The sequence below is a fragment of the Volvox carteri genome (genome assembly GCF_000143455.1).
Source record: "Volvox carteri f. nagariensis unplaced genomic scaffold VOLCAscaffold_97, whole genome shotgun sequence".
NCBI lineage: Eukaryota > Viridiplantae > Chlorophyta > Chlorophyceae > Chlamydomonadales > Volvocaceae > Volvox > Volvox carteri.
Window position 1 is genome coordinate 164416 of NW_003307640.1, and position 15712 is coordinate 180127.

Here is a 15712-nt window from a genome sequence, read left to right on the forward strand (position 1 = left end):
CTCACGGAAGATATCTGAGTATTCGTTAAGGAGAGCTTCAACCGCAGGGTCATTTTCAGTGATCTGGGTAACGGCTGTATTCAGTTGCAATTTAGGCCGTACTAGCAATCCATGCGCCCCCTTGCGAATCATACGGATAGCTGCTTTGCGCCCAACGGGTTCAGGCTCAATTCGCTTACAGATAGCGGCAGCAGCAAAATTCACACAGGGTTCGGAGTGCGCAGCACTAGTATTCCCTTCTCCCATCCGTTCCGCAGTGGTGAAAGGCGCCTTATAACACAAGGTTCCCTTCCATAACTGCAAGGTGTGGGTCTCATAATTCAGATGAGCCCCATACTGATCAAGGGTAGCGGACCCTAAGATAAACGTGGCTGCATCAGTAAACTTAGGCAGCACATACGGACGGACATTTAGGCGCAAAGGGCCCAAGGATATACGAAGGGAAACTTGACCCAAAATGACCTGCTTACCCCCGTCAGCAAGGGTGACAGATGACCACGATGTCGGTTGAGGTTTCAGTCCGAGTTGCTCAACGATGGACGCAGAAATGAAGTCGTCGCTGGCCCCAGAGTCGGCCATGGCAGTTAAAGAATGTCCAGCGACACGAATGCCAACTAACGGGACTCTGGGCCCTGTTGACGCAGCAACTTTTGCACACAGGACTGAAACATGGGGCTCCGTGTCAAGGTGCCCCAGGACAAGAGGGGGATCGTACCAAACGTCAGCAGTATACGGCAGACCTGGAAGGGAAACAAGTTGACCCGTCATGTCTACACCGTTGAAAAGCTTGCTACCAGCGCGAAACTGAAGAACCCGACGCATCCCTATCAGCAAGGAGGCAGCCCTCGGGGATACATGTGCTGGTAACAGTAGACAGGCAGCGGTGTCCGGTCGCTGACGTTTGCAAATACGATAGTAAGCCAGCTGAGACTGAAGTTCCTTGAAAGAGGAAGGGGAAATCCAAACGGTATGCCCACCCAAGTTACTAGAGGTTAGACGCCGTGGAATAGCAAAAAGATTACAGTGCTCGTCAAAACCAGGACGAGCAGTGCGAGCGTCAAACGAAAAACGCCGTCCAACGGCCTTCTCAACTTGGTTTAAAACGGCCGGTAAAACAGCACGGACAGCACGTCCAACCGGGCAGATAAGGGGTACCGTTCGGGTTTGTAACCCAGGGAGTGCTTCCCTAACACTATCCTGGGCAACCCCCTATTTTTCCCCGTTCCTAGCTCTCTTCTCTGACAGCAACGGGCACTCTGCTACTAGGTGCTTATCCTCCCCACAGCGGAGGCAACGGCTATTTTTCCGGCGGTACTCGTACTCCGCCCGAGTGCAGTAAAACTTATTCATCCATTCGGCCAGATTTGAATCCCGGCCACGCTTGCCTAGCACCGTCGCCCCTGTTCCCGCGGCAGCGGCCCTGGGCCGACCCTTGTCCCTATGCTTGCCACCCCGACCCCTGCGCCCACGGTTCGACTCACCAGCACCGGAGGCCTGGCGAGCTGTATTTCGCCCAGCGGCAACAGTAGCAGCCCGAGGCCTGACCTCCGGTGCCGGGAGGTCCCCGTCGTCAGTGATGATGGGCGCGGGATCCTGCACAGCGGTGGAAGCACGCAGAAACACGCGGGTTTGGGCTTGGGAACGAAGTTTAGCAAGTTGACGGGCCTCTACACCAAGCGTGTGCTGCACAAGTTTGGCATATTCCTGAAAAGGCTTTCCGTCATGGTCGGTAGCACATTTTCCCGAGAACTCAGAGGAAAGGCCGCGGATAAACCAGAAAATCCGATCAACCTCCCTTAAGTCAGGAATGGGTGCTATGAGAGCCTCGAAACGACTATGGTACGCGGCTACCGTTTCGTTTGCCCGCATCTGATGCTGCCCAGCAGCAAGCTTTTCTAGCGCTTCTAGTTCGCGCGTTTGAATCTGCAGGGCAAAACGAATTAATAGCGCCTCCAAAAGTTGCTCTGAAGTATATTGCAACCGCGCGTTAGTCCAGTCATCATGCCAGGTTTTCGCGGCGCCTTCAAGAGCGTTAGCTAAAAATAAGCAACGGATACTGTCATGGTTTCCGCCCCGCACGAAATCAAAATACTTCCGGACATCGCGGACGAAGGCGCGGACTCGTGGCGCAACTTCCCGCGATAATTCACTAAGCTTAATCTCCGCAGGAATATTGAGCCTAGGTACCGGAATAGTGATTCTGATCACCTCATCGCTGGCCCCAGCGGGCAAGCCGCGCTCAGTAGCGGCGTTGTTCTCTCCATCGCCGGCGGTCGTCCCGGTGGCGCGACCCGCGATGTGTTCCACTGCAGGAATCAGAACATCGGATGAGGGATTATTCATATTTATTAATTGGTTACTGTTATTCCGGGCAATAGGCGGCGGCGGGACAGTTCCATTGATAGTGGAGGGCAATCCCCAACGACTTCGCCTAGACTGCTCCATTTCCACTATCCTGACCCAGATCAGGCAGACCGCGTACCCAAGTAAAGCGAACTGTCAATTTTTCTGGAAGTCTGTTCTAGCACCGAACGGGTGCTACGAAGCTCTTGACAGAGCCTCCGGCAAAGGGCAGGGACCGCCGAAGGAACAGGCGGTTCGGAGCCTGCAGCAGTCTTACCGCTATTAACCCAAAATCCTAGAAAAAGTCAGCAAACAGATTTGCTAAAGTAGTTTACAGACCGGCGGCAGCGACTTCACGGACAGCATCGCCAAGAGCGTCGACGATTGTAGCCAAAGGTCCGGTGACGTCGTCGACCTCCATCCGCGCGCCGGTAGAAGTGGGGATCTTGATGGCAAAAGGGGGATCTTGAAAATTTCAGAAATGCGAGAGGCCCCGGGAGGAACCGTCTCGATACCAGACTTGTTGTATCTTACTAAACCACAACTGGATGGTGGCGTCGGAAGACACCGATTTGGAAGAGTTTCGCCCGCTTAAATAGCGGAGGATGCGGCCATCCCATGAATCGTACAGCCAATTCCGAAAAGGCGCGGTCCAGTCCGGAATGGCATACCGTTGATCCATGCTTCCAATCGATGACGGGGCTCCGCGAGCCAGGGACCACGTCCCAGTCGTAGCCTGTGCTACGACCCCCGCCCATACTTCTGCAAGTATGGACTTCCGCCTGAGGCGGCATTTACTTGTAGGCATCCATGACAGCTTCCCGCTCGCCGTCTGACCCAGAGGTCGGAGCCATAAAGATCTGACAGAAAAGCGGCAAAATAGGCATTTGGAATTCAGTTAGTTCCAGCGAACTTGTCCAGTAACTGCGCCAAGCGAGAAAGGAAAAATTAGACAGAAAAATGTATCAGTTTGGACCCAGATTTAAGAAGCGGAATACAACAACAGTGAACAACTTCTGGGATGTGTGCAAAACATGGGCCAGGGGTGGTCATGGAGTGCAGTGTATGACTCGTGTAAACAATGTAAAACATGTGCCAATGTGGTCATGGAATGCAGTGTACGAGTCATGTAAACCAAGCAAAACATGGGCCAGGGTGGTCATGGAATGCAGTGTACGACTCATGGAATGAGTGCAAAACATGGGCCAGGGTGGTCATGGAATGCATTGTTCCATCATGGAATACCATGCGCAATATGACCTGGTCATGTTCCGCATATTTATGAGCAGGTACATGACCACCTTTATGACCTCATGGGGTCATAAAGTGCAGCCATGACTGAATACGGTCATATTGCGGTCCCATGACCTGTCATAAATCCAATCATAAATCCCATCATACCACGCATTTCATGACCCCAACCAGCCATATCCTGCACTTGCTTATGCAAACTATGAACTGATCCATGACTTAATGACAAATTATGACCGGATCCATGACCACATACATGACCAAATCCATGACTTAATGACAAACTATGACCGGATCCATGACCACATACATGACCGAATCCATGACTGGAAAACCCGTCCATGACCAAGTCATTCCCCGAGTGCTCTGCCCACACAGACCTGCTGGCCAGCCAGGTCGCACGGGGTTGCCAGAGGAGCAAGGCCCCCTGGCTCGTTCCGGGCATTGGGCAGGTGGCGCCCGACGTCGGGAAATAGCAACACAGCAGCAGCGGCAGCGACGGCGTTGGGGCTGGGAGGTGCAGTAGCCTAAACGGCAGGCACGGCGGCGGCGGGAATTAGCAACGCAGCAGCAGTGGCAGCGACGGCGGTGGGGTTGGGAGGTGCAGTCGCCTAAACGGCAGGCGCGGCGGCGGCGGGAATTAGCAACGGAGTAGCAGCAGCAGCGACGGCGGTGGGGCTGGGAGGGCCATTAGTCTCAACAGCAGGCGCGGCGGCAGGGGGAAATAGCAACAGCAGCAGGCGCGGTGGCGGGGGGAATTAGCAACGGAGTAGCAGCGGCAGCGACAGCATTGGGGCTGGGAGGTGCAGTAGCCTAAACAGCAGGCGTGGCGGCGGCGGGAATTAGCAACACAGCAGCAGCGGCAGTGATGGCGGTGGGGTTGGGAGGTGCAGTAGCCTAAACGGCAGGCGCGGCGGTGGCGGGAAATAGCAACGCAGCAGCAGCAGCAGCGACGAAGGTGGGGCTGGGAGGGCCATTACTCTCAACAGCAGGCGTGGTGGCGGGGGGAATTAGCAACGGAGTAGCAGCGGTAGCGACAGTGTTGGGGCTGGGAGGTGCAGTAGCCTAAACAGCAGGCGCGGCGGCGGCGGGAATTAGCAACGCAGCAGCAGTGGCAGCGACGGCGGTGGGGTTGGAGGTGCAGTAGCCTAAACGGCAGGCGCGGCGGCGGTGGGAATTAGCAACGCAGCAGCAGTGGCAGCGACGGCGGTGGGGTTGGGAGGTGCAGTAGCCTAAAAGGCAGGCGCGGCGGCGGCGGGAAATAGCGACGCAGCAGCAGCGGCAGCGATGTAGGTGGGGTTGGGAGGTGCAGTAGCCTAAACGGCAGGCGTGGCGGCGGCGGGAATTAGCAACGCAGCAGCAGTGGCAGCGACGGCGGTGGGGTTGGGAGGTGCAGTAGCCTAAACGGCAGGCGCGGCGGCGGTGGGAATTAGCAACGCAGCAGCAGTGGCAGCGACGGCGGTGGGGTTGGAGGTGCAGTAGCCTAAACGGCAGGCGCGGCGGCGGTGGGAATTAGCAACGCAGCAGCAGTGGCAGCGACGGCGGTGGGGTTGGAGGTGCAGTAGCCTAAACGGCAGGCGCGGCGGCGGTGGGAATTAGCAACGAGCAGCAGTGGCAGCGATGAAGGTGGGGTTGGAAGGTGCAGTAGCCTAAACGGCAGGCGTGGTGGTGGGGGAAATAGCAAGAGCAGCAGGCGCGGCGGCTGGGGGAATTAGCAACGGAGCAGCAGCGGCAGCGACGGTGTTGGGGCTGGGAGGTGCAGTAGCCTAAACGGCAGGCGCGGCGGCGGCGGGAATTAGCAACGGAGTAGCAACGGCAGCGACGGCGGTGGGGTTGGAGGTGCAGTAGCCTAAACGGCAGGCGCGGCGGCGGTGGGAATTAGCAACGACGCAGCATTGGCAGCGATGAAGGTGGGGTTGGAAGGTGCAGTAGCCTAAACGGCAGGCGTGGTGGTGGGGGAAATAGCAAGAGCAGCAGGCGCGGCGGCTGGGGGAATTAGCAACGGAGTAGCAGCGGCAGCGACGGTGTTGGGGCTGGGAGGTGCAGTAGCCTAAACGGCAGGCGCGGCGGCGGCGGGAATTAGCAACGGAGTAGCAACGGCAGCGACGGCGGTGGGGCTGGGAGATGCATTAATCTGAACAGGAGGCGCGGCGGCGGCGGGAGATAGCAACGGAGTAGCAGCTGCAGCGATGAAGGTGGGGCTGGGAGGGCTATTAGTCTCAACAGCAGGCACGGCGGCGGGGGGAATTAGCAACGGAGTAGCAGCGGCAGCAACGAAGGTGGGGCTGGGAGGTACCAGATGGTGCAATTTGCACAGCAATCACATAGTGCTAAACGCAGTGACGTTTCTTATTGGTGTTGCAAATTGTCCACGTTCACATGACTTCTGGGCAGCAAGAGGGGAAAAGCCGTACAATTCCGGACCCTGGTCCGGAAGTGTACAGCATGGTATAAAGTTCACATGGCTGCAAATTCAATATTGGGAAGTTGTTTCGTGGCTACCGAACTTTGTTGATTGCATCATTTAAATCCTTGCCAGAACCTGCCATAGAATAGGATGCTCTTTTGTCATGGCGGGACCAAATGCTTGCTTGTGTAGAAGCATTAGAAGCTCGACGATTGATACAAACGTGAATGTTCTGGTATTCCTACACATTGTGATCATTCTTACTGGTCACATTAGCCAGTTTGCCATGTCATTGAATGCGCTGGAGGTGGCATCCAAACCACGAAAGATCATTTACAGACCGGATGTAGCTCCGGACTCCTCCCAGCATTTTCACTGCACCAACTGTGCCAACTGGTTTGGTAGTCGGTCACATGCATATCGGCACCAGTGCAACCGCCGCCGCGCCTGCGGTTGAGACTAATGCACCTCCCACATGTTTTAGCTAGTTACATCAACAATGCTGTGCCTGTGGGACGGTGCGAGCTGGTGACTTAACTTGTCATGCTTGAACACAGCAGGAGAGAATCTTTGCTAATTAAACCTTAAATACATGCCTTAAGTATGTAACATATGGCTTTCAAATTAACAACAGGGTGTAAGGGAGCTGACCGAGTAAGGCTTGGCAACAGGCCAAAAGGAAGTTGCCCTGCTAGCTGGCATATACTGATCTTTTGTGTTGGATAAGTGCAGCTAAGCCTAAGGGCTTTGTTTACGGCCGCGCCTGAATGCATATCAAGTCACTGCAAGTGGCTGAAACGAAGGTAATTCAAGTGCACTCCAGAATCCCGGCAGGGATGCTGTATAGTACATTGTGCACATTGTTATGGAGGTAATATACTATGCAGCATTTCAGAGGGGATTCGGGAGTCCATATGGCATATAATTGTCACTTTTTAGAAAGGAACAAAACATGAACACATAGCCAGCATATGACCATTGGGAACATGACTGAATTTACATATATGAGTGGCAATTCATGATCCGTCATGCTGCGCAAGGAGCATGACAACTGTCATGACCATGACTCTGCCTCATGACCGGTAACATGACCGGTCATGAGGCCTCATGAGTGGTCATGAGGCAACATGACCAGATCTATGACAGGAAACCCCCCGCATGACCACATCCATGACCAAGTCTTTCCCCGAGTGGACCAGAAGTACCCGCTGAGGCAGCTCTGGAGCAGTGTCCGCATGTGAGTGGTTGGGTGAAGCACTATGACGACGGGTGATCGCGTTAAGTCCGCGTTAGCTCGCGTTAGTTCGCGTAACGGTGCGAATCTTAGCGTTAGGTGCGAATGAGCATGCTTTTGTAACGCAAAGAGCTAACGCACAACGGCTATGGAAAAGCGGAAATCGGCCCTTCTGGCCAAGTTTTTTAAAAATTTATAATTTTCAGATTGTAAAGGTTTATTTGGAAATAAACTTGCGTCGTTTTGGTCAACTTGAACAATTCATCCGTGCGTATGTTGAAACGTGAAGCATACGCGCATGTGTAGCAAGGCGATACGCATGCGATTCCATATTGCGATTCGTGCGTGTGGGGAGACAATGCGTAAAGCAATTCGCGTCCACTCGCACATCAAACGCACACAGTCCGCAAGGCTATTTGCATGCGAATGCATGTTGCGTATCATGCGTATGAAGGCTGATTGCGTAAAGCTTAACGCGGCCTAACACTCACCTTACGCACACATTTCGCAACGCATTTCGCATGCTAATACATGCTGCGTTTCATGCGTATAAAGGCTCATTGCGTAAAGCTTAACGCAGCCTAACACTTACCAAACGCACACATATCGCAACGCAATTCGCATGCATATATGCATAGACTTGCCCGGTTATCGGGCCTACCACATAGACTTGCCCGGTTATCGGGCAATTGTGGCCGTTAATGGGGTACACGGAGACCGGTTACCAGGTGGATGGTTACCGGGGGTCGTTAATGGGGGTGGTTACGATTGGGTTACCGGGTTGATCGTTACTGGGCAGTAACCGGGGCTGGTTACCGGTTTGAAGACTATCGTTTTTCGCATTAATTTACAGCAGCAAGGACAGCCCTCTATGGCCGGTACTCAGCTCAGTGTCTTTTTTTAAAGTAATATATTCCTTAAAAGTAATAAACAGGCCATTTTGGCGTTTGGAAAAAAGGAATGAACTGAGGCCGATCCTCAAAGCCCTCAGCACTCCTCCTCTGGCGATCTAAGTGATGCCCAGCACTGTGCTGCATAAGCATGATGCTGCGTTTGCGGCGGTCCTGGATGATGTCCATGCCGAGGTAGTAGCGCGCCTCTCCAAGGTCTCGTACTGCGAAGCAACCAGCTATGGCCGCCTTGGCGGCCGCGACCAATTGCAGGTTGTGTGCCGCCACCAGCATGTCGTCAACGTGCACGAGCACATAAATTGAGCCGTCGGACCCTCGCTTGACGAATAGCGCTGGGTCGGACATAGATGGCTCATAGCCTAGCTTGCCCAACTCCGCCGCCAGTTTCTCGTACCAGCAGCATGGGGCTTGCTTGAGGCCGTAGACGGACTTTAACAGCTGGCACGCCTGCGTCGGGTCGCCGTTGCTAGCAACACTGTACAGCGCTGTACAGCGCTGTAACCTGGTGGCTGTCGCCTCCACAGCTCCTCTGCTAGGTCGCCTTTTAAGAAAGCCTTTTTGACGTCCATCTGATGGACCGTCATACCCCTGGCCACTGCCACAGCTAGAAGTGCCCGCAGGGAGGCTGCACGCGTGGTGGGTGCAAACAGCTCTCCGTAGTCTATGCCCGCACGCTGTTCAAATCCCTTCACCACCAAACGCGACTTATAGCGTACCTCACTGCCTGGCTCCTGTTTGATCTTGTAAACCCAGCGGCAGTCGAGGATGCGTGCACTGGGCGGCGGTGTGCCCGACTCCCATGTTTTGTTGGAGAGCTGCGACAGGATGTCGTCATCCATCGAACTCTTCCACTTGTCAGCTTGCGGACTCGCCACCGTTTCCTCATAATTGCGCGGCTCCTGCACCACACTGTTGCCTCCGCCGTCCACACTGCCGTCGGGCATGTTAAGCTCCTGCACCGCGCTATTGCCTCTGCCGTTGGCACTGCCGTCGGGTACGTTAAACTCAGCATCATCGGTGCTATCCGACGCTTTGTTAAGCAGCGGTGGACTACCCAAATCTTCGCCGCCGCCGCTGCTGTTGTTGGCCAGGCTGACCGGGGCCAGCGGCGGGTGCAGCGGTTGCTGTTGACTGCGAGTGTCAGGGTGGAGGGGGGGTGCTGGGTTCACTGGGGGCGGGGCATCCACTTGAGTTGGCGGTGTGGCAGGCTGTGTTGAGCCGCCACCAGGGTCGCTGCCGCCAGGACGGGTGGGGCTGGTGCTGAAGGGGGTGCCCGCCCGTTGAGATGCCGGGCCGCGGTGCTCGTCATCGAAGGTGACGTCGCTGCTAACAGTCACCTTGCCAACAACAAGGACGCGGTGGGCGGCCGTGTTGCATTCCGGTCCAAGGTAGGTTCCCGCCTTAGCGCGGGGACCGAGCTTATCCTGCTGGCTGGCTGGGATGCGGACGTAGGCCAGGCAGCCAAAGGTGTGCAGGTGGCTGACGTCGGGGGTGACGCCATGATAAGCTGCCCACGGTGTGGCCTCCCGGCCCTGAGAGGGAGCCACATTACGCTGGAGGTTGGTGTAGAGCAAAGCCTCCGGCCAATAGCTGTCCGAGAGGGCGGCATCTACGGCATAGCCCGCACACGGTTGAGGAGCGTGCGATTGAGCTGCTCCGCTGCTCCATTCTGCTCCGGGGTGTACAGCGCCGAGTGGGTGTGCGCAGTGCCGTGCTGGTGTAGCCACTGCTCCAGTTGCTCGGCGACATACTCATCACCGTTATCACTATGAAGTGTGCGTACCCGTGCATGGTTCGGGTGACGAGCCTCCAGCTGCATCACCATGTCCTGCAGCGCTTTGCCCACTTGGTTTTGGCTAACCTGCGTGCGAACAGCAGACAAACCGGAGGCACCGTCCAGCAGCATTAGCAAGTAACGTGCCCCACCTCGGCCCGTGGTCGGCATGGGCCCGCACAGGTCAGAGTGCACGACCTCCAGTGCATGCTGAGGTCGGTTGCCGCGGCTGACGTGGGCTGTAGCTGTGGTCTTCACGGTGACGCAGGCTTCACAGACGCCGTCGGCCGCCTGATGCAGCACCGCTGGAATGACCCGTGGTCCATGCACCAGCTGCTTGGTGATGAGCTCCTCCAGCACCCGCTAACCAAGGTGGCCGAACTGGCGGTGCAGGTGCTGTGCTGCTGTGAGTTCGGCGACTGAGCACTCAGTGGCGCCCAGTTGCCCTTGGCCGTTGCTGCTGTTGTTCGGCTGGTCTCCGCCGGCGCCACTGCTGGTTGTGCTGCCATCGCGGGTGCTGGGGGCGTCGGCGGCACTACCGCCAGCATCACCACCTCTGCCGGCTCTGTCTCCCGCGGCGCCGAGCGTGTTGACGGCGCGTTTGGTCGGCGCAAGCAGGTCCACATCCATGACGTAATGCCCGCACTCACTCCATGCGGTGATAGACAAGCTGCTGTGCGGGAGGCCTACACGCGAGAACCGGTGGCCCATCTTGTCCGTGCCGAACGTGACTGAGTAGCCGCGCGTCACGAGAAGGTCGACAGACATGAGTGTGAGTCCCGTGCTGGGGACATGTAGCATATTGAGCAGCCAGACGGATTCTCCATCGTGCATCCTAGGAGCAACTGCCCTGTTCCCATGACGTCGGCTAGCTGATTGTTTCCCAACTTGATCTGTTGAGGCGCGCCGACAGGGATGTAATTGTGCATCAAGGAACGGTCACCCGTGAGGTGGTAAGGTGAGCCAGAGTCTAGGACAACACATGAACTGCTACCACTGCCATCGACGACCAGCACCGTGGCACGGTTCTGGCGTGAGCTTCTTCCGCCACCACCGCCGCCACTGCTTCCACCTGCAGTGTCGCTGCCATTGCGGCGGCCGTTGCCGCATCCAACATGGCCGCGTTCACGTGCCCTGTCACCCCCGCTGTTACTGACATTGCCGCTGCCGGTGCCTCCGCCGCCGCCGTCACCATGGTGGTTGCCGCTGCCACTGCTGCCGGCGCCGGTACTGCATGGCTGCTCGAACACATTGCTGCGGTAGAGACCGACGAACTCGTCTGCTAGCTTAACGGGGCGTTCACGGACATAGTGCCCAGGCTGTCCACAGTAGCGGCAGATGTCGTTGGCCCCAGCGGCGCCCGAGGCGCCAGCAGCACCACGGACTCCTGGTGTTCCTGCCGTTGAATACGGACATGTTTGCACCGGGCGAGGGCGGGTCGAGCACTTTCCTCCCCCCCCGTCTTGCCAGGTCGTAGCATTACGGGTGCAGTTTTAGCTAGGGCGCAATCGTGTAGCACTCGGGCGGATAGTGTGGCGCTTCCCCGCTACTCTTTGGATCTTCAGTCGGTTGCGGCCCCCCCCTCATGACTAAGTTGTTGGTGGCGCAGCTGCAGCTCGCGGCTCCTAGTCTGGATCACTCTGCGCGTCTTTTGCAGATTGCTCAGGTTGTCATGTCTCGTGTTGGTGCCAAGACCTGGCAGTCGTATGCGTCGCATTTTGCCGCCTTTGTGTGTTTCTGCGTGGACGAAGGTTTGGAGTTACTCCGGGCCTCCCATTATGCCGGGCTCTTGTGGAGTCAGTTTCTCGCTGCCAAGGGCTCCATCCAAGTCCGCACAGCGCAGCCTTATTTCAGTGCTATTATCTCCGGGCATGACTTGCTCGGGAACCCTAAGCCCTGTGTCGGAGACAACACCCTGTTGGCAGCGTTTCGTCGAGGTTGGGAGCGCTTGCAGCGCTCAACGGTGCCTGCTTCCGTGCTCGTGTTGGCCTTTAGTGCAGGTGATGCTTGGCATCTTTATGAGCAGTTGGCCGTGGTGCCCGTTGGCTCCGAGTTGGCCTTGCCGTTGTTGTTCGTCGTGTTGAGTTTCTGTCTCTTGCTTCGCCCAGACTCTCTGCTGTCGGTAACCTGGGTGCGTGTTGCTGTCGTCCAAGGGGAGCAAGTTGTTCAGTACAAACCCCTCAATTGGAAGGGCCGTTTGGTTGCCGTTTGGTTGCCCGTTTCCCTGCAGTGGGCTGTCCATCAGCGTTTTTTGCGTGATCAGTCGTGGTTGTGGCTGGCTGGTCAGTCTACGCGTGGTGCTGAGTGTTGGTTTGACTTAGTCCTTGCAGAGTGTGGTTTGCCTCATATGCGCGGGGTGCATTCTCTCTATAGCCTGCGTCGTGGTGGCGCTTCCGCTGCTCGGGCGGTGGGAGTACCGTTTGAGATCGTTGAAGTGTTTGGCGGTTGGTCTGCCGGCTCGGTAGCCTTCCGAGAGCACTAGTTAGGCTTTGGCGTTTGTGCTTGTCCTGCGGTGGTTGCTTTCTCTGGCCCTCTTGCGGCCCATCATGCTGCGCCGTTTGGTGCTCAGTTTCTGAACCGCTAGAGGGGGTATCTTCTCTTTTGGCATTTACCTATGGAGCAACAACTAATGCGAGCTTGCGTTGAGTAAGCTGGGTTAGTTGGGTGTAAGGCCCAATGCGTGACTGTTAGTCTAACTGTCTCGCAACGGCTCGTGTCCTCATGGCTGTCATTTATATGCGCGTTTGGCTGGTTAGCTTATCTTTTTTTTGTTGTTCAGCGCGCCTATATTAGTCGGGTATAGCCTGCGCCATGTGCCCATAGACGTACGACCGGCCGTCAAACCTGGTGACAGATAACTTGGCAGGTGGGTGGAACCTACAGTCCAGCCCTCTGCTATGGGATGCATCTCTTCAACATCATACAGAAGCGACAGTTAAAAGAGCATTAGTTATTCATATTGTTCATCATACTTGGTCTCCAGGACATGCATGTCTCATCCTTCCAGAGCAGGCCCACATTGGAACACTCATGCTCCCGTTTACCCTTACCCCTTTCAAGCTTGTACGACAGGTATGATGTCAGTATTATGTGTGGGTCCACCTTGTCAGTATCCCGGACGTGCGGTCAACATTAGCCATAGCACGATTATGTTCGGGGACCTAGCCATCCATCTCCCCACGTGAGAAGCATGGATAGGGTGCGAGGTAGCGCATGATGTGCCAGTGCCTTGCTAGCACTACCATCAGGCCCTGACGCTTGGGGTGCGGCAAGGCCCAGCACGGCCATGGCACAATGGACTGAGCCAACAACAATGCTTCGCCCTCCACCGGTTCGCTCTGTACAATTGGCAATCGCAACTTCTTATCCACCTGCTGCTGTTCATTACGTGCACTGAACCATGCAGCCTTCACGATCACACGCTCCGCTCCATCAGGCCCCCTGTGCTTCAGCAGCCGCTGCACTTTCCCAAACCACATCTTCATGGTCCCCCGGGACCGTCGTAGGAACCAGCTTCCAATTGATAGCCTAGCAATGCCAACAGACACGACTTGGAGCAAGTCAGCAGTTGCATCTAGATCAACTCCAGCGATCCCTGCTTCAGCATAGAATGCTGTTAGCTCCGCAAGCGAGCACTATGACGACGGGTGATCGCGTTAAGTCCGCGTTAGCTCGCGTTAGTTCGCGTAACGGTGCGAATCTTAGCGTTAGGTGCGAATGAGCATGCTTTTGTAACGCAAAGAGCTAACGCACAACGGCTATGGAAAAGCGGAAATCGGCCCTTCTGGCCAAGTTTTTAAAAAATTTATAATTTTCAGATTGTAAAGATTTATTTGGAAATAAACTTGCGTCGTTTTGGTCGACTTGAACAATTTATCCGTGCGTATGTTGAAACGCGAAGCATACGCGCATGTGTAGCAAGGCGATACGCATGCGATTCCATATTGCGATTCGTGCGTGTGGGGAGACAATGCGTAAAGCAATTCGCGTCCACTCGCACATCAAACGCACACAGTCCGCAAGGCTATTTGCATGCGAATGCATGTTGCGTATCATGCGCAGTCATGCGTATGAAGGCTGATTGCGTAAAGCTTAACGCGGCCTAACACTCACCTTACGCACACATTTCGCAACGCATTTCGCATGCTAATACATGCTGCGTTTCATGCGTATAAAGGCTCATTGCGTAAAGCTTAACGCGGCCTAACACTTACCAAACGCACACATATCGCAACGCAATTCGCATGCAAACAAATGTTGCGTTTCAAGCGTATGAAGGCTCGTTGCGTCAAGCTTAATGCGGCCTAAGCTAACACACAACAAGCACACACGATTTACCTTTGATGAATCGCATGACATAACATTTCGCATGCGATGTTTTATGTGTTGGTCGCATACTCAGTTCGTTAACCTTCACGCAGTCTCATGAGAGAATAACATGTTTGGCAGCACTCAGGGGGCCCTTCCGCAAACGAAATCGCACCAGGTGCAGCCCTACACCGCACAACGATTCATCATACCATCAACTAGATGCCAGAAAGGTGGCGGGACATGCCGCATGCGAACGCGCACGCAATTAGACCCCCGCCGTGAGATGCGTCGGCGGCTGTGAGGCAGGTGGGGACATGCCTGTGAGGCTGAAAGGGCTTCCGGACGCATAAATCGCACCAGGCGCCGTCGTACACCGGACCAACGATGCATCATAACAGTAACTAGTTGCTAGAAAGGCGGCAGGAATAGGAGCATCCATACGCGCACGCAATTAGACCCCCGCCGTGAGATGCGTCGGTGGCTGTGAGGCAGGTGGGGACATGCCTGGAGGCTGAAAGGGCTTCCGGACGCATAAATCGCACCAGGCGCCGTCGTACGCCGGACCAACGATACATCATAACATTAACTAGTTACTAGAAAGGCGGCGGGGAATAGGAGCATCCATACGCGCACGCAATTAGACCCCCGCCGTGAGATGCGTCGGTGGCTGTGAGGCAGGTGGGGACATGCCTGGAGGCTGAAAGGGCTTCCGGACGCATAAATCGCACCAGGCGCCGTCGTACGCCGGACCAACGATACATCATAACATTAACTAGTTGCTAGAAAGGCGGCAGGAATAGGAGCATCCATACGCGCACGCAATTAGACCCCCGCCGTGAGATGCGTCGGTGGCTGTGAGGCAGGTGGGGACATGCCTGGAGGCTGAAAGGGCTTCCGAACGCATAAATCGCACCAGGCGCCGTCGTACGCCGGACCAACGATGCATCATAACATTAACTAGTTGCTAGAAAGGCGGCAGGAATAGGAGCATCCATACGCGCACGCAATTAGACCCCCGCCGTGAGATGCGTCGGTGGCTGTGAGGCAGGTGGGGACATGCCTGGAGGCTGAAAGGGCTTCCGGACGCATAAATCGCACCAGGCGCCGTCGTACGCCGGACCAACGATACATCATAACATTAACTAGTTGTTAGAAAGGCGGCAGGAATAGGAGCATCCATACGCGCACGCAATTAGACCCCCGCCGTGAGATGCGTCGGTGGCTGTGAGGCAGGTGGGGACATGCCTGGAGGCTGAAAGGGCTTCCGGACGCATAAATCGCACCAGGCGCCGTCGTACGCCGGACCAACGATGCATCATAACATTAACTAGTTGCTAGAAAGGCGGCGGGGAATAGGAGCATCCATACGCGCACGCAATTAGACCCCCGCCGTGAGATGCGTCGGTGGCTGTGAGGCAGGTGGGGACATGCCTGGAGGCTGAAAGGGCTTCCGACGCATAAATCGCACCAGGCGCCGTCGT

General features: G+C 55.8%; 2 protein-coding genes across 2 annotated transcripts in view; both read left to right on the top strand.

The window, feature by feature from the left end:
- The window catches only part of VOLCADRAFT_99845 (uncharacterized protein), a gene marked incomplete at both ends in the record, with an annotated part of 9087 nt that extends 8727 nt beyond the window's left edge, over nucleotides 1–360 (top strand). Inside the window, one exon of the mRNA XM_002958518.1 lies at nucleotides 325–360. Within this exon, the coding sequence (XP_002958564.1) occupies nucleotides 325–360 (36 nt within the window). The remainder of the gene's footprint in view (nucleotides 1–324) is intronic.
- A 6780-nt stretch (nucleotides 361–7140) lies between these two features.
- On the top strand, nucleotides 7141–13529 carry VOLCADRAFT_99847 (uncharacterized protein; the record flags this gene model as incomplete). The annotated part of the gene is made up of 5 exons (XM_002958519.1): nucleotides 7141–7238; nucleotides 10586–10622; nucleotides 11530–12051; nucleotides 12744–12786; nucleotides 13327–13529. The coding sequence occupies 5 exons, from the start codon at nucleotides 7141–7143 to the stop codon at nucleotides 13527–13529; spliced, it is 903 nt and encodes a 300-aa protein (XP_002958565.1).
- Between the last annotated feature and the right edge of the window lie 2183 nt (nucleotides 13530–15712).